The 27,557-nt window shown below is 31.9% G+C and overlaps 1 protein-coding gene across 5 annotated transcripts in view; it reads left to right on the forward strand.

Moving 5' to 3' along the window:
• Positions 1-27,102, forward strand: part of Uchl5 (ubiquitin C-terminal hydrolase L5) — a 39,966-nt gene extending 12,864 nt beyond the window's left edge. For 2 of the 5 annotated variants that reach the window (XM_047521221.1, XM_047521219.1), the window contains exons 4-11: positions 6,617-6,742; positions 6,826-6,887; positions 6,966-7,096; positions 8,974-9,037; positions 15,864-15,966; positions 17,072-17,185; positions 20,248-20,346; positions 24,873-27,102. In XM_047521221.1, the coding sequence (XP_047377177.1) occupies positions 6,617-6,742; positions 6,826-6,887; positions 6,966-7,096; positions 8,974-9,037; positions 15,864-15,966; positions 17,072-17,185; positions 20,248-20,346; positions 24,873-24,917 (744 nt within the window). In that variant the 3' untranslated portion in view covers positions 24,918-27,102. The remainder of the gene's footprint in view (positions 1-6,616; positions 6,743-6,825; positions 6,888-6,965; positions 7,097-8,973; positions 9,038-15,863; positions 15,967-17,071; positions 17,186-20,247; positions 20,347-24,872) is intronic. The other 3 variants (XM_047521222.1, XM_047521220.1, XM_047521223.1) reach the window with 2 other exon arrangements.
• Positions 27,103-27,557: the final 455 nt, after the last annotated feature.

Below are 27,557 nucleotides of genomic sequence, written 5' to 3' on the forward strand. Positions count from 1 at the left end.
AAGTACCTAAGACCTTACCACCCATTGTAAACTTCACCTATTTTTTTCTCCTTTCCTACCCTTTGTTCAACATAACCTTTACCATCCTTCCTTCTATCCAATATAACTGTCACATTGAATTCTGCTTATCATTTCTTTGCTTTTCTTTTTATATATATATATATTTTTTTTTTTTTCTCTCTTTTTTCTCTTTTTCTGGGGGATACCAAGGATTGAACTCAGGGGCACTTGGCCACTGAGCCACATCCCCAGCCCTATTTTGTGTTTTATTTAGACAGGATCTCACTGTGTTGCTTAGTACCTCACTTTTCCCAAGGCTGGCTTTGAACTCAAGAACCTTCTGCCTCAGCCTTCCAAGCAGCTGGGTATATTTTTTATCCTAAAAAGGTGTGTGTATATAAAATTTTAACTCAATAAAAAGTATCATGCTTTGTATAATTTTACTTTTTTCATTTAATATTATGTTATTAAGATTCATGCATAGCTGGGCACAGTAGTACATGCCTGTAATCCCATTGGTTCAGTTGGCTGAGGCAGGAAGATCAAAAGTTGGAGGCCAGTCTGAGCAACTTAGAGGGATCCTATCTCAAAATGAAAAATGAAAAGGGCTGATGTCATAGCTCAATGGAAAACATATCTGGGTTCAATCCCCAGTACCACCAAAAAAAAAAAAAAGAAAAAAAAATATATATGTGTGTGTGTGTATATATATATATATATATATATATATATATATATATATATAGTTTATTTGCTTTTCTATGGATGTTGGTTGCCATTTGGGTTTTCCATTTGTGTTACTGTGAATTATGTAGGGCTATAAACTTTTTAGTACATTTCCTATTTTATTTATGCAAGTTTCTCCTTGAGTAGTCTTGGAAATAGAATGACTACTCCATCTGATAAGTAGATGTGCACCTTTAGGAGGCAGTATCAAATGTCTTCTCAAATAGCTTCTCCAGTTTAATACTCCCACTAGCAAAGTATAGGGGCACAAAACCACATATTTCAATACATGGCATCATTGGGCATTTAAAATTTTTCCCAGTCAGTTGATTTTATAATGGTACTTAGATATTGTCTGGACTTATATCTTCCTGACCACTAATCATATTGAAATGCTTAGTGGCCATATGTATTTCTTTTTTGAAATTACCATTTATATTCTTTTTCTTTTTCTTTTTTTCTTTTTTTTTTTTGCGGTGCTGGGGATTGAACCCAGGGCCTTGTGCTTGCAAGGCAAGCATTCTACTGACTGAGTTATCTCCCCAGCTCCTATATTATTTTTCTATTTAATAAATTGTACTTTTTTTTTTAATTTGTAGGAACTGCTTGTTACATAATCTTGACTCTATTTCTCCAAATTGGCACCTTTTTGTTTCACTTTAAGTGTGTTTTGCTGAATAGACTTTTCTGTTTTAGAGTATTTTTTTAAAAATGTGGTATAATTGTTCTCTCTCTGTAATTGTAAAAGATATTTACACATATTTAAAATTTTATTTTTGACATATGTGTTCTTTGTACACCAGGTTCTTTTTCTAAATGGGTTATCATTTTTTTTCTAGCCTCATTGTTGAACATTTATCTCCTTTTTTTAAAAAAAATTTGATATGCCAACCTCTATTGTACACTAAAGTAACATACCTGTGTATATTTGGGTGTGTTTTCTGGATTCCACTCTGTTCTCTTGACTAAATTTGTCTATTTCTGTGCCACTGCCACCCTATCTTAATTCCTTTAACTGCTGAAATTATGAAACCTAATGGGTTGTCTCTCTTATTTATTCCAACAATAACTCTACTATCTTAGCTCTACACTTCTTGTAGAAATTTTATAATCTTACCAAGTTGTATGAAAAATCGTGTTGAAATTTTGGCAGAAATAGCACTAAATGTATGTGCAAATTGAAAGAGAATTTATACCTTTCTGACATTAAGTTATGAACTTAGTCTGTTCCTATTTCTCTAGGTTATTTAGAATTTTTAAATATTGCATAATTTTATCAGGTGACATCTCTGTCGATGTAGATCTTTTGTTAGATTTATTCATTTATTTTATTTTATTTTATAGGGGGTACTAGGGATTGAACTCTGGGGCACTTGGCCACTGAGCCACATCCCCACCCCTATTTTGTATTTTATTTAGAGACAGGGTCTCACTCAGTTGCTTATTATTGCCTTGCTTTTGCTGAGGCTGGTTTTGAACTCATGATCTTCCTGCCTCAGCCTCCCAGGCTGCTGGGATTATTGGCATGTGCCACTACACCCAGCTTCTTTTCTTGATATCTAATTATAATTGTATAGCATCTTTTTTTTTTTTTGGTTATTTTTTCCTGGTTTTGTGCTGTTATAAAGATAGGCAACTCACTTTTATGTACTAATATATTTAGCCATTCTGCTAAACTTTTTTCTATTTTCTCTAATAATTTGTTGGATTTTTTGGAGGGAATGGGGTGTTTCTACTTAAATGACCATATCGTCTTCAAATAAACCCAGTTTCTTTTCTTTTTTTCTAATTCATTTGGCTCTAATTATTTTTTCTTATCTTATTACCTGGCGAAGATCTCCAGTAAAATCATATATGACTTTAAAGGGGAATACTTTTACTATTTTTCCATTTAGGATATTTACTACAGTTTTTTTAATGTAATTTTTTAAGATAAGGAAATTTTTTAAAGATAATTTTTTATGCAAGGGAATTCTGTTACTAAATACTGTCTATTATGTAAGGATATTAAATTTTTTCAAAGGCTTTTTCTGCTTCTGTTTAGGTGATTTTGTTTATTTCCTTTTTGGTAGGCTACTTCAGTTAATTACATTAATGAATATTTCTAATATTAAGTCATCCAGTAGCTCCATTAAGTTCAATTGGTCATGATGTGGTTTCTTTTTATACACTGTTGGATTAAACAGTCTTTTGTTTAAGACTTTAAAATCAATATTATCAATGAAATGTGCCTTAATTTTTCTTTTGGTGATAACCTTGACTAGTTTTAGTTAGGTTCATGCTGTCTTTATGCCTCTTTTTTTATTATCATAAAGTGTTTTTGTAAAATTAAAATGATCTATTTCTTCAAATTTTGGTAGAATTGGCTTATAAAACCATCTGGGGTTGTTGTTTTCTGTTTGAGAATATTTTTAACCACTGTTTCAGTTTAACAAAGGATCATTCAGCCTGTTTCTGTCTTCTTGAGTTAGTTTGAGTTAGGATACTTTTTGTCAGAATTTCTCCATTTCAGCAGAAGTTTTCAAAATGGTTTCTTTTAAATCTTTTAACTATTTTAGTTGTATGCTTGATTCCTGGATTTTTATTTCCATATTTGTGTGAAAGTGGTTTATGCTTTATTAATTTTGTACCTTTTATTAGTTACTTCACACTGTCATTATCACCAGATGACCTGTTTTCAGTCCTCTTCCATCATTCCTATAAATGTGAGTCTTTCTGAAGCAGTAGTTTCATTTTTATTTCCCTGTTAAAACTTTTTACTCTTATGGTAATCCTCAAGGTACAGTGATTTACAAGGTTATTTTGATTATAATTGTGTTAATGGAAACCAGTATGCTCTTTATCTCTTAAATATGTCCTCTTATTTTGTTTCTTTGTTCAAACTCTTTTATTTCATAGAATAAATTTCCTTCTCTGTTCTCTATGTCCACATTTTCAAAGCCCTGTTAAAATTTCACATTTATAGGGAAACCTTCCCTAATACTCCAATCTAAAATAATTTCTTCTTTAACTCTTTTTTGGTTTTATTGTTCATCTCTTTTTTGGTGAAATTTTTTTTCCAAATTCTTCATAAAGAAAGTGTTCGAACTCCTGGGCTCACGTGATCTGCCTGCCTTTGTCTCCCTCGCAGCCAGCTACTTGCGAGAACTGTAGGCACATTCTGCCACACCCAGCTTACAGTTATTATTTTTTTTTTAGCAACATGATCTCTTTTAAGAAATCATAATTATCTTCTTTAGTTTTTCCTGGACTATTAATAAATATTAAAATTTTATTTATGTTGCTGTAGCTATGACTCAATGACAAATGATTCTAATTTATATGTGTAGTACTTTAAGCTGTCCGAGCATTGTTTCCCAGGGTATCTACTATGTTTTTTTACCTAAGTTTTGAAAACAAGTCATTCTTGAGTACAGGGTTACATAATCAAATGCCTACAATATCAAGTTGACAGTATCAGTGTGTGAATTGTTGTGTATAAGAGATATGAAATGAAATAGTGCATATGCCATCCAAGGGATTCAAACCAAATTCTTAAGGTTCTGGGCTAGCCCTACTTGTGACCCTTGTTCAATTTTTGTTTCTGTTGGTGAACTCCACTACTTAACTTTACCCAGCATATATAGAATCTTGATAATAAAGGATTTAAAAAGTTGGCGATCACATAAATAATTTATTATAATAGTTTTTTTATAGTATAAGTTAGTTTTCTCAAATATGTATATATATATCTATGTATACACACATGTACACACACGTATATATATATGGTAATGTTATATGGTTTTCATAAGGACAAAGACCACATCTCTCTTCTTCACTGTATGTTCAGCATCTGTCAAAAGTCTGGCACCTAGTAGCTACTCATTAAATATTATTTGAATCAGTGAGTAGCTATACTTCTTTTGGTAATTCTTTACTCTGTATAGCATAACCACTTAGTAACCTCTTTTTAAATCTTTAATATTTTTATTCCCATGTTACCATGTACACTGTCATTACTACTATTTAGACATGTATACAAAATGAGGTATAATAATAGTTCATGGACATGTTAAATTATTATTGACATCAAAAGAGAACTATCAGTAACTATAGGAGATTTTTTCCTACTTCTGTAAAAAAAAAAAATTGTGAAGTGGTGGGTTGCAGATTCGAAGTCCTTAGATCATAGAAATGTTTCATAGATATAACTCTTAAAGCTTTGCTACCTAGCCCAGCATTGATTATATAGTATATCTTTTTTTTGGGGGGGGGGGTACCAGGCATTGAACTCGGGCACTTGACTACTGAGCTACATCCCCAGCCTTATTCTATTTATATAGAGACAGGGTCTTACTTTTGCTGAGGCTGGTTTTGAACTCAAAATCCTCCTGCCTCAGCCTCCTGAGCCACTGAGATTACAGTTGTGTGCCACCACGCCCAACTATAGTATATCTTTAATATGTCATGATTTCAAAAGAATGTGTGAATAAGTATAAATTTTAACTTCTGACTTCACTCTACTTCTGTCCTTAATTTGATCCTAGATAATTTTGGCCCAAGATAAGGGAACATTAAACATTAGAATATTTATGGTCTTCTTTAAGCTTAAAACTTATCATCCAAATTTACTAAGGAACTGTGATTCACATTAAGGTTTATGTTAATAGAAATCAGCAACAATGTTAATGGATTCTAGATCTCCTCTAATTCATCAGTTCTAACATGATTTTGAATACATATTGTTTTCAGTGAGGAATTATAGAATGATAGTGATATTACATTTGTTAGGAATTGGAAAGAAGAGCGATCTTAATGGAGAACATGGGGAACAAGAAAGAGTACCTTAGTTGAGGATATAGTTTTAACTTGTTGCTTCTTTAGGCTGCAGGTGTTGCTCAGTGGTGTAGCAGCTGCTTATCATGCATGAGGTCCTGGGTTAGATCCCCAGCACTCAAAAAAAAAAAAAAAAAAAAAAAAAAAATTAGTGGTAGAGATTGTAGCAGTTACCTAATCTGAGTCAGTTTCTGGATTTGATCCCCAGCATTGTAGACAAACACAAACACAAACTAAAAATCTGAAAGAGTAGTTCTACTTCTTAGTAGGTTGAGAGGATTAAAAGATTTAATATATGAACTGGGCGTGATGGCACAGGCCTGTAATCCCAACAGGTTGGGAGGCTGAGGCAGTAGGATTGAAAGTTCAAAGCCAGCCTCAGCATATTAGTGAGGCTCTAAGCAATTTAGTGTCTTCAATAAAAAATACAAAAAGGTGTGGGAGTTGAGGATGTGACTCAGTATTGAGCACACCTAGGTTTAATCCTTGATACCTGCCCCCCGCCCAAAAAAAAAATTGATATATGTGAAGTGCCTAGAAAGCTTCATGGCTATAATTTGTTATATGAACATTTTATAGCTAGAGTACAACACTGTACAAACTGTGATTGAGTGGACACTATATACCCTTTTGGGAGGATTTAAGTGAGAATGGAAACTAATATGAGTTGTTGCAGAATTTTTCTAAAAGCCCCATACATGATTTGAAGTTTGTATTGAGTTCTGATTAAATTTGGATAGGTAGGAATAAGTTTAGGAGAAAGTGAGTAAGAAGAAAGGATAAGTTCTATTGGCTTAATCAGCTGTGTGTTAGGTTAGGGTTTGTTCTTGTAACCTTTACTGGATTGGTTTTCACTAATGTTTTAAGTTCATTTATTTTCTTTGTTTCCTAGAATCAACTCCAGAATTAGTCAATTCCTGGAAATAGACTAGAATAGAAATCAAATATTTTTATTATCTTTATGCTAAGACTATGAAATAAAAATTGGTAACTATGAATCTATATTCCGGAGTCATTTTCACCAGTTAAAAACTTTTTAAAAAATTGATATCTTTGTTTTTATGTTTTATAGGTAATTAACAATGCGTGTGCTACTCAAGCCATTGTAAGTGTGTTATTGAACTGTACCCATCAAGATGTCCATTTAGGAGAGACATTATCAGAGTTTAAAGAATTTTCACAAAGTTTTGATGCAGCTGTGAGTACAGTCTTCTTTCTAATCCTAAAATGACCTCTTTGTCATAGTTCTTATTTTAATAGACTGCTTCTAAAATATTTTAGATGAAGGGTTTGGCGCTGAGCAATTCGGATGTGATTCGACAAGTACACAATAGTTTTGCCAGGTAATGAGTCTTTATGTTTAATCAGTACAGTTTCTATTTTTGTTTCTTTGTCTCTCACTGTTTTTTTCTTAACTACAGACAGCAAATGTTTGAATTTGATGCAAAGACATCAGCCAAAGAAGAAGATGCTTTTCACTTTGTCAGTTATGTTCCTGTTAATGGAAGATTGTATGAATTAGATGGATTAAGAGAAGGACCAATTGATTTAGGTAATCTGGTTCTAATTCCTGGTATTTAACTTTTGACAAGGAGAAAAAGTTGAATATTCATCTTCATTTAAACTATAGCATTACTTAAATTTTAAAGGTGGAGGTTACTATAAGGTAGTATAATATGAATGTGTTAGCTTTTTATGGAATTAAATAGCATAGAGGAAGGACATGTTAACTACAGTAATTCAATTGAGACCTTTAATTATTTTCTAAGAGAAAATATTTTTTAACTCACAGTTCATATAATTTATATTTTATTTTCCAGTTAACTTAAATTCACTCAGTGAATTTAAAAGGTTGTTATTGTCATTTGTATTGATTGGGGATAACAAGCATTTCTTGCACCATCTTGGAATATAATATTTTCATTTGGCCTGAGCATGGTGGCTCATGCTTGTAATCTCAACAATTTGTGAGGCTGAGGCAGGAAGATTGGATTTTTGATACCAAGCAAGCAACTCAGTGAGACCCTGTCTCAGAATAAAAAATAAAATGAGTTGGGGATGTAACTCTGTGATAGAGTGTCCATGGGTTCAATCTCTAGTAGAGTAATTTTTTTTTTTTAAATTTGGAGTTGGATCATTCAGAATCACTTTAATTCATTGCTCAGCAGTCTCCTAAATATTTTTCTTCAAAGTTTGTATTTAGTACATTATCCTGCTCTTCTTTGTACTAACGGGCAAATTTGTCCTTATCCTACCCCATCTTTAACCTTGAGCAAAGATGATAAATTGTTATTAAGGTTGAGAGTTTAATCTGTAGTTCTGAAATATTACTAAAACAGTGATCCAAAAAAGTCCCCCCCCGACCCCAGGTCCTGGGAATTGAACCCAGGAACTTGTACATGCTAGGCTACCTCCCACCCACTCCTTGAAAGAATTTTAACTCCCTATTATGACCTTACTAAATTTTCTCTTTTCCTTTTTTAAATTAGATTGAATGAAGTCCAACAGAACTTGTTTTAGTTGAATCTGTTATTAAATGCCGTTTATGAAACTTTGTACTTTTATACTTAAAAATTCTTTAGGACTGAGTTATAGCTCTTGGTATGCTTGAGGTCTTGGGTTCAATCCCCAGCACTGAAAAAAAAAAAAAAAATTTAATGTAGGTTCATTTGTTTGTACTTTTTGACCATATTCTTATATACAACCAGTAGTTTATTTAATGTAAATTTATATGCTTCCTCTATATTTTAAAATGTTTATTTTTCTATGTCTTTTACATAAAATTTGTAGAATGTTCTTTCTGTTGTGTAGTTACTTGTTTTCCCTACTTTGGAATGATTTTTTGCTGATCTGGTCAACATTCTTTATTCGTTAGAATTATCAAATATAAAGGAAGTAAAAGATAAAGCAGCCAGTTTTACTGTACAGGTGGTGGCTATGCTATGATTTCTAGTGAAAAGAGGATTAAAACATTTGGGTAAAATTGGTGATACATTATGGATGAATTTCACTTTGTTTTATTTTGTAGTTGTGGTTGTAGGAGTCAGGTAAATAAGGATTGAATCCTTATTTTGCCCTAACATGTGGGTTAGTCTTTCTAATTCTTTAGTTTTATCCTCTGTAAAATGAGGGTAGTTATCCTTGTCTCACAGGATTGTGAGTTTAAATGAGTTAACTCCTCAAATACTTGCTTAGATTCTCCCATGTAACACAATAATATGACAGTGCAAATTATGGTAATACTCTTTCTCCTAACCTTTAACCAAGACAATAAGAATTGAAGCTTAATACAGTAATGCTAAAATGAATTACTGTCCTGAATTGCTAAAAGTATTTATAGAAAGAAATATTTTAAATCAAACTTTTGAGGGAGTGTTATTATTGACTGCTCTTATTTTTGTTTTAATTGGCTTTAAAATTTTTTTCTAGGTGCATGCAATCAAGATGACTGGATCAGCGCAGTACGGCCAGTCATAGAAAAAAGAATACAAAAGTAAATGCTCAGCTAATTTCATTGGCATAAACATTCAGGATTTTAAGTTTTTTGTTTTTTTTTTTTAACTTGATTTTTTTTTAAATGGTGTGAATAGACATCTACTTTTAATTGGATTAATGCATTCAGGAAATCTATTTCTAAAAATTCCAGATTTTACATGGATGTCATGTATGACATAACTTTAGAGAAGTTAAATGTGCTAATCTCGGTGCTGGGGTTGTAGCTCAGTGGTAGAGTGTTTGTCTAGCTTGTGTGGGGCGCTGAGTTCGATCCTCTTTTATAGTTTTCCTCATTTATTATTTATTTATTTTTTATTTTATTTTTTTGTGGTGCTGGGGATTGAACCCAGGGCCTTGTGCTTGTGAGGCAAGCACTCTACCAACTGAGCTATCTCCCCAGCCCCTGAGCTATCTCCCCAGCCCAGTTTTCCTCATTTAAATAATGTTAAATAAATGGAATGATACATTGTGTTATCTTTTTATATTAGCTTATTTTCACTCAACATTCCTGGAGATTATTCTGGGTTGTTAAATGTATCAGTAGTTCATTCTTAGTTGATGGGTAGTACCCCTACTTTTTTAGTTTTCCTCATTTAAATAATATTAAATAAATGGAATCATACATTGTCTTATCTTTTTATATTAGCTTATTTTCACTCAACATACCTGGAGATTATTCTGGGTTGTTAAATGTATCAGTAGTTTATTCTTAGTTGATGGTTAGTACTCTGTGGTGCAAATTATATCAGATTTTTGCCTGTTAACTCATTGAAAGACATCTGGATTATATATACTTTTTTGCTATTATGAATAAAACTGCAGTAAGCATTTTTGTACAAACTTTTGTATAAATGAGATAAATGCACAGGAGTGTCCATAAGTTTGTATGGTAAATGCGTGTTTAGTTTTTCCCAGAAACCACCAAACTCTTCTCCAGAGTCATGCTATTTTTACATTCCCTTAAAATATGAGTGATCCAGGTATTTTTGCATTCTTTTTAGTATTTGGTATTGTCAAAATTTTTTTTTTTTAACCATTCTGATATTTCATTGTGATTTTTGTTTGCATTTTCCTGTTGACTGATGATGTTAAAAATATTTTCATGCCCTTTACCCATTTTCTAATTGCATCTTTTGGCTTTTGACTGTTGAGCCCTGGTATTTTTCTAAATACTTTAGATACCTGTTCTTGATCAGATACGTTGCCTGCAAATGTTCTCTTCTAGTCTGTAGCCCATCCTTTCAACATCATTTCTAACACAGCCAAGTCTTAATACCAATGAAGTTCAACTTATCAGTATTTCTCATTGTGAATTATATTTTTGTTCTCAAGGTTATAAGTGCTTTGCCTGGCCCTAGATCCTGTTTTCTTTTCCTTAAAATGTTTACAGTTTATATTACATTAAATCTGTGATCTGGTTTAAGTAATTTTTATATAAGATTTGACAAGATTGTTTTCTTTTTGTTTGTTTTTGCTTATACATATTTAATTTCTCTGTCATTCGTTATTAGAAAAGACTATCCATTTTCTATTGAATTCCTCCTGAACCTTTAAAAACCAAATTGGACATATTTGTATGATTCTATTTCAGGGTTTATTATTCTTTTCATTCATCTATTTTCCTTCTGCCAGTAGTATACAATTTTGATTATTGTTGCCATGTTTTGAAATCAGGCAGACTGATGCCTTCAGCTTCATTCCTTTCTTCAAAATTGTTTTAGCTATTCTGGCTTCATTGCTTTCCAGTATAAATTTTTGTATACTTTTTCTCTGTAGCTACAAAACTTCTTAGAAATTATGAAAGAAATTGTATCACACATTTAGATAATTTGAGGAGAATTGTTATCTGTAGTATTTTGAGTTTTCCAATGTGAACCCGGTCTCTACCTTTATTTAGGTGTCTCGATTTATTTATTTATTTTTTGTTTGTGTGTTTTTTTCCTTCCTCTTATTTCTTTTATCTGCGTTTTGTAATTTTTGGTATATAAATCCTGTACACAGGATTTTTCTGATTTATACCCAAGCACTTCATATTCTTTTGAGTGATATTATAAATGATATTATATTTTAATTTTTCATTTCCATGTCATCATTACTAATACATGGAAATAAAAGTGATTTTTCACCCTTTGTCTTGACACCCAGATTTTATGGCATTATCTACATAGATACTCATTTGGAAAGTGGGACAACTTTGAATTTGTTTATTTCTCCTTTGAGCTTTATCATTTTTGCTTCATGAATTTTCCAGCTGAGTTGTCTGGTGCATGCATGTTTATCATTACTGTTTCTTATTTTTAGATTAACCCTTTTTTGGGGAGGGGGTACCAGGGATTGAATTCAGGGACACTTGACCACTGAACCACAATCCCAGCCCTATTTTGTATTTTATTTAGAGACAGGGTCTCACCAAATTGCTTAGTCCCTCACTTTTGCTGAGGCTGGCTTTGAACTTGGGATCCTACTGCCTCATCCTCCCGAGCTGCTGGAATTATAGGCATGCACCACCATACCTGACCAGATAAACTTTTTTATCAATACATAATGTCCCTTTTGCCCTCTCTGTCTCTAATAATTTTCTTTGCTGCAAAGTTTATCTCTTAATATAGTTACTCTTGCTTTCTTTGGATAACATATGTATGATATATTTTTTCCTTTATTTTTAACAACTTATCATTATATTTAAAGTGAGTTTTTTTGTAGGGATTTATTTGATGTATGGAGATCATTTACATCAAATGCAGAGGACTTAGAAGATTTGAAATTAAATGTACATTTAATATAATATAATTGTATGTTATGGTTTAAATCTGCCATTTAATTTTTCTCTCTGTTTTTGTTTCATTTCTTAATTTTCTTTTTTCTGCCTTACTGTAAGTTATTTAAATACTTTTAAAATTCCATTTTTATTTATATTATTTTTAGCTTAATATGTATGTGTGTGTGTGTGTGTGTGTGTATGTGGGTATTACTGAGTATTGAAACCAGGGATGTTCTGCTATGAACTACCTCCCCAACCCTTTTAATTATTTGTTTTGATACAAGATCTCACTAAGTTGCCCAGGCTGATCTCCAGCTTGTGAACCTCCTGCTTTAGCCTCCCAAGTAACTGGGATTATAGTCATGCACCACCATGCTTGGCTTAGTGTATTACTTTTTTTTTTTTTTTTTTTTGGTGGTTTTCAAGCTTGTCACAGTCTATTGGTGTCAACATTTTACCTGTGTGAGTGTAATATAGAACCTCACCTTCCTTTACATACTTTTACTACTTCCGTTTATATAACACACATAATTCTTCCGTATACATTTTAGGAAAACTTACCCCCCCACACCCTTTGGTACTATGGATAGGACTCAGGGGCACCTGACCATTGAGCTACATCCCCACCCCTTTTTTAAAATTTTGAGACAGGGTCTCACTAAGTTGCTTAGGGTCTTGCTAAATTGTTGAGGCTAGCCTCAGATTTGTGATGCTCCTGCCTCTTGTTTCCTGAGCCACTAGGATTACAGGCATGCACCACCATGACTGGCTGAAAACAGTATGACTTTCACTTTAACCCAAAGCATAACTTAAAAAAGTTAAAGGTAAGGAAACATATTTAACCATATTTTTATTCTTTTTTTTTTTTGGCGGTGCTGGGTTTGAACCCAGGGCCTTGTGCTTGCGGGGCAAGCACTCTACCAACTGAGCTATGTCCCCAGCCCTCATATTTTTATTCTTTACATTGTTCTTCCTGATGTTCCAGGATACCTTTCTTTATCATTTCTTTTCTGCTTAGAAAATTCTGTTAGCTCATTCAAAGGGTAGGTTCTATATGAACAGATTTCTTATTTTTCTTAATCTGAAAATATTTTGATTTCTCTTTCATTCCTGAAGGATATTTTCACTAGATGTAGAATTCCGGATTGACAGTCTTTTCTTTCAGCACTTGAAAAGTTTTATGCCAATTCCTTTTGGCCACTATGATTTTTTTTATTGTAAATCCATTGTCATTCTCCTATAGGCATGGTGTTTCTCTCATGCTGCTCTCAAGATAGTTTTCCTTCTCTTCAGCTTTTAGAAATTTGACTACGTTATATTTTGTTGTGACGATCTTTACATTTATCTTGTTTGGGATTTGCTCAGCTTCTTAAATCTACAGGTTTATATCTAGTCAGATTTGGAAAGTTTTCAGTCATTATACATTGGAACACTTTTTAAACCTCACTCTCTTTTGTTTAGTTCCACAGGTTCCTGAGGCTCTATTAATTTTGTTCTGTCTTTTTATTTTCTTGGTTCAGTTTGGGTAATTTCTGTTGTTCTGTATTTAAGTTCACTGATTCTTGCTGGGAGTCCCCTCCATTCTCCTGTTTACGAGCCCCTCCATTGAGGTTTATTTTATTTTTTTTATTTTGGTAATTGTAAAATTTCCATTTGTCTCTGTTTTATATCTTGGTTTTTTGTTGAGACTTGTGTTTATAATTGTTCTGTGGAACTTTTTTTATAATGACTTTTAAAATCTTTGTTACATAAGTCTGCCATCTGCCATCTCATTATCAAATGGCTTATTTATTCAAATTGAGATTTTCATTGTTTAAATATGATGAAACAGAACCTGGACATTCTGAGTATTATATAATAAGACTGGAACTTATTTTTAAGTTTCATTTTGGCTGGCAATGGTGGCTCATGCCTGTCATCCCAGCAGATCAGAGGCTGAGATAGGAGGATCACAAATTGGAGGCCAGCCTCAGCAGCTTAGTGAGGTTTTATGCAATTTAGTAAGACCTACTCTCAAAATAAAAAGGACTGATAATGTGGCTCATTGTTTAAGTGCCCCTCGGGTTCAATTCCTGGCAATAATAATAATTAGAAAAATAAATAAAAGTTCTGTTTTTGCTATTTTTAATGAACACTGCTCTGGCAGGGTAAATTGGAGGTGCCATTTCATTACTGCTCGGAAGGACTGTAAGTCCAGTTTTCCTACATAGCTTCTATTGAGGAGGAAAGAGGGTCCCTGTTTTCCTTGTTATTGCTGGGCAGGTCTGGGGATTCTGGCCTGCAACAAGGCTTCCACAGATACCATTCTGGCTGGGAGAGGTTAGAGTGCCTTGTTACTGATCCCTGCATGGCTTCTACTGATATTGTAGTGGGACAGGGATGGTCTTCTTTGCCACCAGATGATAATGACAGTTTTGGTTTCTACTTGGTGTTCTCTAATAGTGCAAATGAGTGTTGTTATTATCACCTGGCAGGGATAAAATTCCCAACTTGCTACTCAGTCTTCATTCCGACACTATCTTGGGTACCTCATTATAGCCTAGTGAGGTGGGAAGTCTAGGCTTTCTGCTTTACTTTTGCTGTTGTGATTTGGAGTGGGGTCATTGATTTTTCTGTTTTGTTTGGCTACATTAGAACAGTTATTATCTGAAAGTTTTCTGTCTTGTCAGACTGACCCTGTTCTGATTGACTAGTGAGAGCAGATTTTTGTTGGACTTTTTTTCTCTTTTTTGGCTGTTGCTGATTTCTTCAGCTTCAACTCTGGGATTAATGAGGAAGAAAGAGAACTCAGGGAATTCATCTTCATGTCATTCTTGAGTTGTGAGTTCCCTTGCTTGTCTGCCTTCTCTCTCATTTGAACATTTTGTCTTTCTCTCTCTTTTTAATATATATGTTCTGTATTTTTAGTTGTACTCAGTGGAAAGAATAGGAACATGCAAAATTCCACAAGTGGAAATTTTAAAACAGTTTTTGCTTATTTCATAGTTTATTAGGCTGTGTTCTGTCTCATGAGTAGAACCATGAGAAACCCATGGAGGTGAACTAACACAAAATGGGCTTACCTTTTTTGTATATTTTTATCTTGATTAAGTGCCATGTACATGTTATAGATAATTTTTAAAATGTTCGTTTCTACTGTAAACAAACTTATGCTGCAAGGGATTTCATTGGTATCAGAGTAGTAAGAATAAAAAAAATTCAGAAATTTTAGTACAAAATAAAATCATACATTATATTAATGCAATACATAAACATGTTGCATATTTGTATGTAAGGTAGAAATAAAAATTTTAAATATATTAATTGAGAATAGAAACACTATTATTACCTAGGAAAAATTGTGTAGTAAAGAATAATTATAATTATCATCAAGATTCCAGTATAGCCAGGCACAGTGGCATATATCTCTAATCCCAGTGGCTTGGGAGGCTGAGGCAGGAGTTTGGGGAGTTCAAAGCCAGCCTCAGCAAAAGTGAGGTGTTAATCAACTCATTGAGACCCTGTCTCTAAATAAAATACAAAATAGGGCTGGAGTTGTGGCTCAGTGGTTGAGCGTCCCTAAACAAACAAAAAAAATATTCCAGTATAATTAATCTAATAAATGTGGGTTCTTAATTTATTCTGTTTTTGAACATTTTTAAGTAAAAGAATTGTCATGATTTCTTAGAGTGTTAGGGAAAATGATGAAAATATATAACTTAAAATTTTTTATTTCAAATGTTTAAGTGTAATTACCATTTAGAACATTAAAAATATTTATGGGCTGGGGATATAGCTCAGTTGGTAGAGTGCTTGCTTCGCATGCACAAGGCCTTGGGTTCAATCCCCAACATCACAAAAACAAATAAATAAATAAATAAAAATATTTGTGAGGAAAGTTAGCTAATTTTTTTGCTATACTTATTATTCTTTCTTATACAAAAACTTTGAAAAATGCCAATTTGAATTATTAGTCAGTTAATAGTTTAGCTACCCCAAAGAATAATGGTATTACTCACAGTGGATTAGCTTAATAGCAATGGTTTTATAATTCTTTATAACTCTTAAAATAACTCTTTTCTAGGTACAGTGAAGGTGAAATTCGATTTAACCTAATGGCCATTGTGTCTGACAGAAAAATGATATATGAACAGAAGATAGCAGAGTTACAAAGACAACTTGCAGAGGTTCGTGGCCATATTTTTAAGTGCAACATTCTAGCTTAGTAATTCTCTCAGGGGAAGTATCTTTTTTTTTTTTTTTTTTTTAAATATACTTTTAAGCCAGGTGTGGTGATGCACACCTGTAACCCCAGTGGCCTGGGAGCCTGAGACAGGAGAATAGAGAATTCAAAGCCAGTCTCAGCAACTTAATGAGGCCCTTAGCAACTCAGTGAGACCCTGTCTCAAGATAAAATACAAAAAAGGGCTGGGGATGTGGTTCAGTGTTTAAGTGCCCCTGAGTTCAATCCCCAGCGCCCCTTCAATGTATGTAGGTAGGTAGGTAGGTGGATAGATAGATAGATAGATAGATAAATATGGATATATATATACACACACACACACACACACACACATTTAGTCAAGTCTGAGTAGAAATTAAGGAAATATAATCTGGATTCGGGCTACCTTGATTTTGTTCCTGGCTTTGTCAGATAGTAGATATCTCAGTTTTTTCTTGTAGCATGAAGATAATATTTACTTTATGAGGTTGTCATGAGGATAAATGAGATAATATATGTAAACCACTTAAAACAATGACTTGACAAACGGAAGGGTTAAGTAAATGTTAGCCATGAACTGTTGTGACTGTTTACTATGATTTCATTATATAATAAAGCAAGTTAGAGTATATTTCTCAGAGAGTTAATTGAGTACTTTTAGATTCACAGCTAATCTTTACTAGTCTTTGATTATCTTTCTGTACTAAATATGATTAAAGAAGAGAATTAATAGTAGACAAAGACTACTTTATAATCCCTTGATAAATGAAATATACTCTTAAGAGTATATTTTAAGGTAATTTATTTTATAGGTTAATAAAAGATAGCAATACAGTATATTAATAGTATGGATGGTTTTTAGGTGAAAATGTATGTGTTCTTATAGAACTTAGAAATATGAGGTACTTTTTAGGGCTTTTATCCTTTAATATTGCCATTGTTTGGCTGACATTTTGTCAGTATTTCTAAGGGTAGAAATTTCAAAATAACTGTAATGTGTTAATCACTTAAAAATATCTGGACTTAAGCCTCGATCATTAGGGTATGCTATTTCTTTTCTTTCTCCTAAGGAGGAACCTATGGACACAGATCAGGGTAGTAATATGTTAAGTGCTATTCAGTCAGAAGTTGCCAAAAATCAGATGCTTATTGAAGAAGAAGTACAAAAGTTAAAAAGATACAAGGTATGTTTCTAAAAATATTTTTCTTTAATGTTTTAATAAGAAGCAGTATATTTTGAAATGAAGGTGTGTTGAATGATTTCTTTCCCTCCCATCATATACCAGTTTTCAGAGTAATGTGTTGATTCTCTGGCACCCTACAAAGATAAATAAGGTGGTTTTTCTTTTTTAAAAATGTTATTATGAACAGATTTAGTTCATTGCAGTTATTATTCTTATTGATGCTCAAATTATCTCATGTTTAGACTCGGGAGCCACTTCAGTCTCATAAGTTTTTTTGAATTTAACACCGTTATGGTTTGATAGTTTGAGATTTTATTTATACACACACATACACATACTCAGAATAACAATACCAATAATGTTCATAACAATTGAAATATTTTTTTCATAAATTTGTTTTATTCCTTAGGATATATCTCATTTTACTTATTTATTTTGGTGTGGTACTGGGAATTGAACCCAGGGGGGTGGTGTGGGTGGAAGGGCACTTTACCACAGAGCTGCACCCCAGTTCTTTCAGTTTTTTTTGAATTTTGAGACAGCATCTCACTAAATTGCTGAGGCTGGCCTCAAACTTGCAATCCTCCTGCCATGGCCACCCGAGTTGCTGGGATTATAGAAGTGTGCCACTGTGCCGGCTAGGATATATCCTATTTTAGATGTACAATCAAATTGCTGTGTTTTAAATCCACTTAAATTTTTTTTCTCTTGATTTGCTTTCAAATTATTAGGGGATTTAAAAAAAGTTTTGATTTTATTTTGTTTACTTATAGTAAACATTTGTGTAATTCAGAGTCAAATATAATAGCAAGGTTTTCTTGGTACTGCAAGTTGCTCACTTTGCAATATGTTCAAAAAACATTTTTTCAGAGAGAGAAAAGAGTACTTGAATTTTGCCTGACTTTGGATATTGAACTTAGGTTATTTGTCATGTGTTACAGTAGTAAAAAGATACTTTTTCATTTGAAGCTCAGTTGAAGGAAAGGATTATTGTTTTAGTTGCTCACCACAGTGTCATCATAGTGCTTCAAATCATACCTAACAGCCAACAAATGACTGTTAAATAAAATAAATAGACCTTGAAGTAGTAGTATTTATTCTGGTAGAAGTGGTTGGAATATCTTAGTCACTTACAAAGGCATGTGGTCATTGACTTTGGGGGCCATTTGCATGAGTGCTGATACAAATTAAAACCCCAGTTAACCTCATCACATGTCACCCCATGAATGTTAACAATGGAAGGAATACCTTGCCTGTAGTATACTGTCTCTTCTGGACTGAAAAACTGGGGAAGAAAATTTACTTTGCATACATCAAAAAAACTTAAAGCCAGTGTGCAGAGTTTCATTGTTGACCTCAGCAGATAAAGTGAGCTGATAGTGTTAATTTAGATTTAAGAAATTATCTGAATCTTTATGTAGATTTACAGTCTACATGCTATATAAACTATATCAGATAACTTTTACAATACCACATGTGTACATAGGCACCCTCCCAACCCCTTCTATATCCATTTGTTACTGAATTTTCTAAACTGGCATTGTAACATTACAACAATGTTTTGTTGCACCAATTTTATAAACTTTTACAGTGCCATATGTGTTATTTTTCTGAGGCAAACCAAAGGTATATTTCTCAAGGTTCTTGCTGCTTTCCTTAGCAGCATTTGATGGCGGATCTTTTATATACATTAATAATAGATAAAAGCAAGCCAGATTGCAAATTCTTTTTAAAATCTTAAACCATGTACCAAGTTTTTGGTTGAAATTGTGTAGGATAAGTTAAACTTAAATTGCATTCTATTAACCAATGTGAGTGTATTTCTGTAAGCATTGCTATGTTGAAATAAAGTTTTAAAAAGCAAAAAAAAAAAAAGTGGTTGGAATAGGTAGGTTCTGGAGTATTCTGGTCAGAAAAAAATTCATGGGGATAGAAAAGTAAGAGATGATAGCTTTAAATGTCACTTTCCATTTCATAATATTTAAAAAATCCAAACTACCCATTATTTATATTATTATGCAGGATTGTTATGTAAGTAACTCATTTTTAGTATCTACCAAATATAAAATAACAGATTAAGTGTTCAGAATCTTTGCTACATTGTTTAAAATGCTTTGTTTAAAAAAAAAGTATTCTCATACTGACATAAAATGAACACATTAAAATTTAATTTAATTAACTTCAAGAACATATAAGATGTCACAGCCAATTAAAAAGAATTGTTAAATTAGCACAAGTTTATGTGGAATAAAAGAATATTGAAATGAATTTGCAAAAGATACAAGTTTTTTTTCCTACGAAGAGCTATCTATTGAACCTCTACTAGACAGAAGTTATAATATTAATGTTAGTAGAAGGCTAGAATCATATAACATAGGAGGGTGTTCTTTAGATGATGCATAATTTCCCCCTGAAGCAGTTTTCCCCTATATTCTACCCCCTTTTAATAAAATATAATCTAAAGGAAAGATTGTTCTTGATCACAAAATAAAGCTGGTCTCATTACACTTCCATGATTATTTACATAGATGTAGTATTAAGAATGTTAATTTATTATGTAGACCTCTTAAGTTTACTTTTATAAGTTGCTTTTTTTTTTTTTTTTGGAATTGATCCCAGGGGTGCTTAATCCCTGAACCACATCCCCAGCCCTTTTTTTATATTTCATTTAGAGACAGGGTCTCACTGAGTTGCTTAGGGCCTCGATAAGTTGGTAAGCCTGGCTTTGAACTTGAAATCCTCCTGCCTCAGCCTCCCCAGCCGCTGGGATTACAGGCGTAGGCCATTATTCCCAGCCATAAGTAGCATTTTCATGAATAATCTTAGATTGGGCTTTTAAAAGCCTCTTTTCGCTAATCTTAGGATAAGAAGCCATGCCCAAGAAACTCTTGCCACCTGTTTTATTAGTATTTATTCTCAGTAGGAACACAATTTCATTATTTCTAATATTTTTATTTTAAGTATGGAGGATTTATTCCATTTGTTTTAAATTGGATGCAAAAAGTGAAATGTCAGAAAATTAGTGGAAATGTAGCTAGAGTGATTTAATGTTCTGTTTTCAGATTGAAAATATCAGAAGGAAGCATAATTATCTGCCTTTCATTATGGAATTGTTAAAGACTTTAGCAGAACACCAGCAGTTAATACCTCTTGTAGAAAAGGTAAGCATTTTATTGTTGAATACTTAAATTAGGTTTATATATAAAGTATATTTTTTGGCATGAGTGGAGCTAAATTTCATAAACATTTTAGATTTATTTGTTTGCTTTTACCTAGTGTTTTATATTCTATGAAAATTAGTTCAGCCTGATTAACTGAAAAATAAAAATAAAAATAAAAAATTGCCCCACTTCTTTTGCCTTCCAGAATTCTTTTTGTGTAGAACTCAGGTTGTGTTTCATTAAATGAAAATTTAAAATACTAACACTTCTTTGAGCAAAACATTTTTAATCTAAATAATCAGAATAACAGATTTTTTCCTACTTAATTTAGCAAACTATGAATTGATTTCATAAAATTTGAAAACTAGAATGGACATTGATGGGGGGAAAACAAAAAGTTTGGACTAAGAAATAGATTTTGTTATTTCTAATATAGTATCCTTTCCACTGAGGAATAACTAACACAAGTGAGTTGAAAAATTCTGATTTCAAAGGTTTTTTTTCCTTCAATATAAGAAGATGCTTAATAAAATATTTGCAGAGTAAATGAAATGCAGTTGAATTGTTTTTAAGTTTATACTGTAAATCAGCATTTCTGAAAGTGATCATCGATGGATACTCTTTAAAATACATGTTACCTGGCCCCTCCCCAGATATTCTGATAAAGGGGAAGGATTCTTTAATAAGTTCCCCAAGTGATTCTAATGCAACTGATCTGTGTACCACATTTTGAGAAACACTGAGAAGATACTACTAGGCAAATAAAATTTTGGACCATTAATATAAAGACCAGATTACATGGTAGGTATGTTTTTCTTTTAATTTTAACGTTTACAAAGTGAAGATATATTTCATCCCAGATGTTTTATAAATTTAAAATAACAGAGTTGCTTTAATAAGATTTTCATATTTACCTTATTACCTGAAACAACTCAACTTTTGGCATTAAATGCAAAAGCTATTTGGAGAAAACTGCTAAATCTCACCTTTTTTTTTTTTTTTTTTTTTTTTTTTTAATTCATGTATGTCAGGGTATTCCAAGATGGGAAACTGATTTTTAAAGTTTAAAGTTACTCAAAATTGTTCTCAAAATTGTTTACAGAATACCTAGGCAGAATATTCTTGTGTGGAACACCATGAAATATTTCTCTGTTAAGAATATTATATGAAAATAATGTACTGTGCTAAATCATATGATAGGTCAGATTTTAATTTTATGTAAATTTTATTAGGGACCTGTAGATAAATTTTAAGTGTATCAATTTTGCCTTAAAGTGGGTCTTTGAGTATAATTTTTATGTGAAAATTAGAAAAAGTTGTGTTTGATTTTGTTATGACAATATATTCCCAGAATTTTTTGAAAGCATGAAGATTTTCAGCTTTGCCTTAGAACCATAATTCCTTAGTTCACATTATTTTGGACACAAGGTGGCAGTATATGAATACCTGATATTACCATGACATCAACTCGTATTTCCTGATTGCTTTTTTTTTTAAAGGAAGGTCGTGTATTGACCTTATAGTTTGCCCATTAATTGAAACTATTCTCAAATAATATTGAATAAGCAATATTGAGATACATACAAATATGTTTTCCTCCTATGTTTTGAAGAAATTTCAGACTCATGATTTGGAATTCTTGAAATGTTTTTATTCATTAATTAAACATTAATCTAGACACAACTATCTAGATCAGACACTCTGTTAAGGTTTAGGAATATAAACATAATTATATGCGTTCCTGTCTCAACCAATTTGTGATATAGTTTATGAAACTAATGAATAAACAATTATAGTACTGTATTGAATAGTATTATTCCATTTAGGGCCAGAATAAAGTCATACTGAAGGGCAAGCATAGAATAACTCCTAAATAACTTTATAGCCACTCAAAATTTCCCAATCACAAAAATTCAAATCTGTGGTTGGAATTAACTACTTAATCTATACCATTATATCAGCTTCCTTTGCACAAATATATTTTTGTTCATGTTTTGAAAAAATTATTATACTACATTGAAATACTGCATTACTGCATTACTTTTATACTGCATTACTTTTAGCTAGTAATGCAGATGTCAAAAAAACAAAACAGGTTCAGAACCAAGTAGAATAGATTACTGTTAAATTTAATAATTAATACAGTAAAAAACTTTTATAGTGTTAGTTATTACTTAGTATTAATATTTTCAAGTAAAATTACCTGTAGAATTCAGAAATAGATTATTAAATGGAATGGTCCAAGACTAGATTTTTTGTAACTGAGGCATCTCCCCTCAGCCTGTGATGGCATAAAAGCATTTGAGCTAAAATCTTGTTATTTTTCCTAGATAGTGAGCAAAAGTTGAATATTTTGATTCTCTCTTGGTTGTATGACTATGAAATTCTGAATTATTGTCTATCCATGTTTATAACAATTACCAATAACCTATCATATTATAAAATCATGGATATAGTTGCTGTGGGAATCCAAAGCAGTTTTGAAATTTAAAAAAAAATTTAAGAATGTATGATTCAGTTGGTAGTAAGTACCCTTTAGAATTTCTATCCCTTGGTTTTTTTTCTATCCCTTGATTAAAATAAAGTACAAGCATAGTTATTCACATTATTATTTACTTTAATATCTATGATTACAGAATTATCTGACTCAGGTCAATAATATTTACTATTTCCTTGTCACACTGTGTAAAAGGAAAGTATTTTTATGTATTTCTTCCATACTATTTAGAAATAGGATAGTATATTTTAGCAAGGGCAGAGCAATATACAGACTGAGTTTATTCTCAGCTGTAGTTTTTTTGTATGAATATGGTACTTTTAGCTGGTGCTTTTAAGCAAGTTATTTACTTTTTTGTAGCTTTTATTTCTCATCTATAAGTTGGGGATCATATCTATTGCATATTCTTGAGAGGATTAAATGAGACCCTGTCTGTGAAGTATGCAATAAGCACTCAATTAATGGTAGTCAATAATGGTAATTATTTTTAACTTATTCTTACGTGTCCCTTAATTTTATCTGAATTATATAATTAATGTATGGACATCTGCATTACATTTGTTTGTTTATTTGATTATGTTGTAAAGTTTATATGATAAGTTAATAAATTTACTTTTATTAATTCTAAACATTCTGTAAGTATATTTAGAGATCAATAGAAAGAAGCACATATTTTTATTTCAAATTACACCAAAATCAAATTGTATTTTTATTATTTGAAAATAGAAAACTGTATGATATGAGATATATATATATATATATATATGATTATGCTTGTTAACAAAAAATGTTTATGTTGACTACTAATCTTTTTATTTTTATATGACTATATGCCTTATATGCTCTTAATATATTAATTCTCGGTCATAGCACTCAATTTTATCATACGTTTGTTAATAATTACTACCTAATATATCATTAAAAATGTAATTGTTTTAATTAGCCTATTTTAAAATTAATATAATAGGAAAGGTCTGATATATTGGTTCCTTTCCAAAGACTAGCAAAATTGGCATCACCTGAGAGTTTGTTAGAAATGCATGACTTCAGGCATTTTACTAAATCAGTCTGCATTTTTATAGGGTCCCCAGGTCATTGGTATGTATATTGAAAAGCACTGCTGTATAATACCTGTTTTGACCTCTATTTTACTATATCTTAGCTGAGTGACTTTGGTCAAGTTTGATCACATCTGTGAGCACTGGCTTCTTCATCTGCTAAGGAATAAAATAGAATTGTGTTGAAACTCTATAACTGTTGTGAAGATCGAATAGCATGTGAAAACGTTTTTGAGGTCATAGAAGTGAGGTTCATTGACACCAGATAGTATTCCTTTTAGTATGACTTATAGAGAAAAGAGATATGTAATCCTTTATTGACCTTTTTTACTCACTTTTATGTTATTTTTTCGAAAATGCAGAAAGCAACATAGGATTTTTTTAATGCTAAATTTGAGTAAGAAATGAACAAATATGTATTGTTTTTAAATACTTATGACTGAGTTTGACTTTGTGGAATGGGTAACTTGTGTTTATTACAGTTTAATAATACATTTCAACTTCAGATGAGAAAGAACTAGGAGCCAAACATGATCCATCCTTCCTTCCTTTTCTTTTTTTTTTGTGGTTCTAGGGATTGAACCCAGGATCTCGTGTGTGCTAGGCAAGGACTACCACTGAGCTACATCACCAGCTCAGATCCTTCTTACTGAGAGCAAAGAATAACTGTATAATTGTCCAGAACTAGTTTGTTGCAAGTCTCAAGTTATATAATGCTTTAGAAATATTTTTTGTTTGTTTGTAGACAAGGTCTTGTTGTGTTGCCCAAACTGGTCTCAAATTCCTTGTCTCAATCCATCCTCCTGAGGAACTTTGACTATAGGTTCACACCACTGCACCAGCTCTAGAAACCCTGTGAACAGTGCATTTTAATTCTTGTAGCTTGAGAATACCCTCTTAAGCACATTTTATTTTAGTATAGTCTAAAACAGACTTTGAAGATTTTGTAATATACTATTTTTAATTTTTAGGCAAAAGAAAAACAGAATGCAAAGAAAGCTCAGGAAACCAAATGAAGAGGATGCTTTGGGATGTGTACACATTTCTGCTTCTACACTTATTTTCATGGCACCATTAAGTATAAGGAACTTTGAAAAACATCCTAATTGACTCAATGCACGTTTGGCAATAGTACCAGTCTGTCTTGTCTTTAATGCATGGATTAATAAACTTTTCCCCTACCTGCATCATGTGCATGCAGTGCATATTAAATAAAAGTAATACTGAGAGTGCTTGCCCAAATTCCGTTTTTTTGATATTGGATCTGAGAACTCTTATTGGTATTCTGGATTTATAACTACAGTAATGAACTTAGAAAATGCACAAATGATATTCTTTACCTGTAATTGTTCTAATTAATCTTCTGATTTTTTTTAGCTTAAATTCTTTTGATTTTTAAATGTCATATCTTAATTATACTGGATCTTTTATTCTCATTTATGGAAAAAGTCAATATTTCTGTCTTTGATATGTGTTTTGAGAATCTTAAATTTTCCTCTTATTACCACTTAATTTGATTTAAAAACTGAAAATTTCCTCTTATACCACTTATTTGATTTTAATGCAGATCATTTGAAAAGAGCAAAAGTACAGGGGTTTTTTGCTGCCAGTAGAAAAGGTAATAAGCATTGCAATTTTATTTTAGCAAACTTTCTTCAAGTGTTGGGGTTATTTTTTAAAATAGAATTATTATAGAAAGATCTGAATATTATGCCTCAAACAAAATTTCAGGTTAAGAACAAATTCTTAAAGAGTTTTGGTGTTACTCTCAATTTGGCAATCCTTTCAAGTTGTTACAGTGTGTTTTTATGGAAAATTTGAAGTTTGACAATTCAGGTTATCTGCTTTAAAAAAAGATGGCAGTGGTGATAGAGGATCCTTCTGTGCCATTTTGAACAAAATTAGTGTAGCTCAGTTTCCAAGAGCCATGTAATGTACAATTTGCAGTGGATTTTTTGCAGGGGGAGGGGGAAGTTGTTTTGGTTTTTATTTTATAAAATACTACTGAACTGTATTCTTGCTTGTAATTTTCTTTTCCAAGAAAAACTCTAAAGGAAATTTTATAAAACTTCTTTTTATAAAGGAAATAACCCACTTTTTTCTTTACCAAGCACATTTTTGAAATTAATATGTGAATTTTTAACATTTTATTATTTATTGTAAAATAAATTTAACATAATTTATTTTATTAGGTGAAATGTGTACCTATCATCCAGTTTCAACACATGAATTTTTTATGATTGTTTTAAAGCTTACTAATTGTGGTATTATTAAATGACTTAGAACTAATGCAGGGAGACCTGTAGTAAAATTGAGTAGAAAAATTAATGAAATATTTTTCATATATAATTTCAGTTGAAGGTACTTAAAATATGTAGTTTTTCAGTTATTTGTGGGTAAATATATTTTGCTCTTGATATGGTAGTAATTATGGAGTGTTTCAAACCTGTGATACATTTTTAAAAAATGGTTTCCTAAGGGATGTTCTTAGGTTCATCTCAATCCATTCATTCATTTCAGTTTAATTTCTATATTTTCTTTAATTGTGGCTTAAATTATCTAAAGAGCATTGCCAGGATTATTGCAAAAAGTAGTATCAGTAATCAGATACATCAGTGGAATAAAGGACAGGACCTAAAAATACTCCTTTTTATCTGATCACTGGATTGTTAATAAAGGTGTCAAAGCAATCAAACAGGGAAGGAGAGCCTTCAACAAATGGAGGCAGGATAGTGGAGCTGAATATCACTCGGAAAAAAATGAATCACGAGTCCCCTACCTCACAAAAATGAATTTGAGTTGAATCATAGACATAAGGGTAATAGCTAAAAACTATAAGCCTTTTTTCCAGAAAACATTGATGAATATCTTTGTGATTTGAGAGTAGCCAAAGATTTCTTGGGTTATAGAAAGCATTAACCACAAAAGATCCAGAATTAGGGCTCATCAAAATTAAAAGACTGTCATTGAAAGACACCTTTAGTAAGAGTAGCTTGTAGAGAATGGCATCTATAAAATAACTTTATAAATTCAGGTTAATAGGTATAAGGATTTTTTTTTAGATTTAATTTCTTATAAAAGTCCATGATAGGATTTTTCATAGTTTAAGAATGGTTTATCTGCTGCTTCTTTGATGATTGCAAATGCATTGTGACACTTCATGGTTTTTTTCTGCTTGTGAATAAAGACATATAACTTGTCCTTGTCTTGGTCCTATATATTGCTGATTTGAAACTAAGTCTTGAAGCTAATGAGTAGAGAAAATGAAGGAATAAAGAGCAATCCAGAAAAAGATAATTATTAGTTAAGTGGATTTTTTTTTGCGGGGGAGGAATATTTTAAAGAAAATCTTCTGCTCATTTCACTTTTGCCTTTTCTAAAATCTCATTTAATGATTGGGTAAATGAAGGCACTTCTGTTTTATGCTTTTTTACATAGCTTGCTTATTCTTAGGGTTGTACTTCTGCTGTTATAAACAAATAAAACTTGCCAACAGCTGTAGCACTGGCTAGTCTCACCTCATATGTTTAGTTCTCAAGATAGCTGCCCTTTTTCTAGCAAAGATCTGTCAACTCAACTGTGCTACTAGAAAGACAAATATTTATTATGGGATCACGACTACAGGGAGTTGCTCCCCTGAAAAAAATTTAGAGAAA

Source organism: Sciurus carolinensis, chromosome 12 (genome assembly GCF_902686445.1).
Source record: "Sciurus carolinensis chromosome 12, mSciCar1.2, whole genome shotgun sequence".
In the NCBI taxonomy this organism is placed as follows: Eukaryota; Metazoa; Chordata; class Mammalia; order Rodentia; family Sciuridae; genus Sciurus; species Sciurus carolinensis.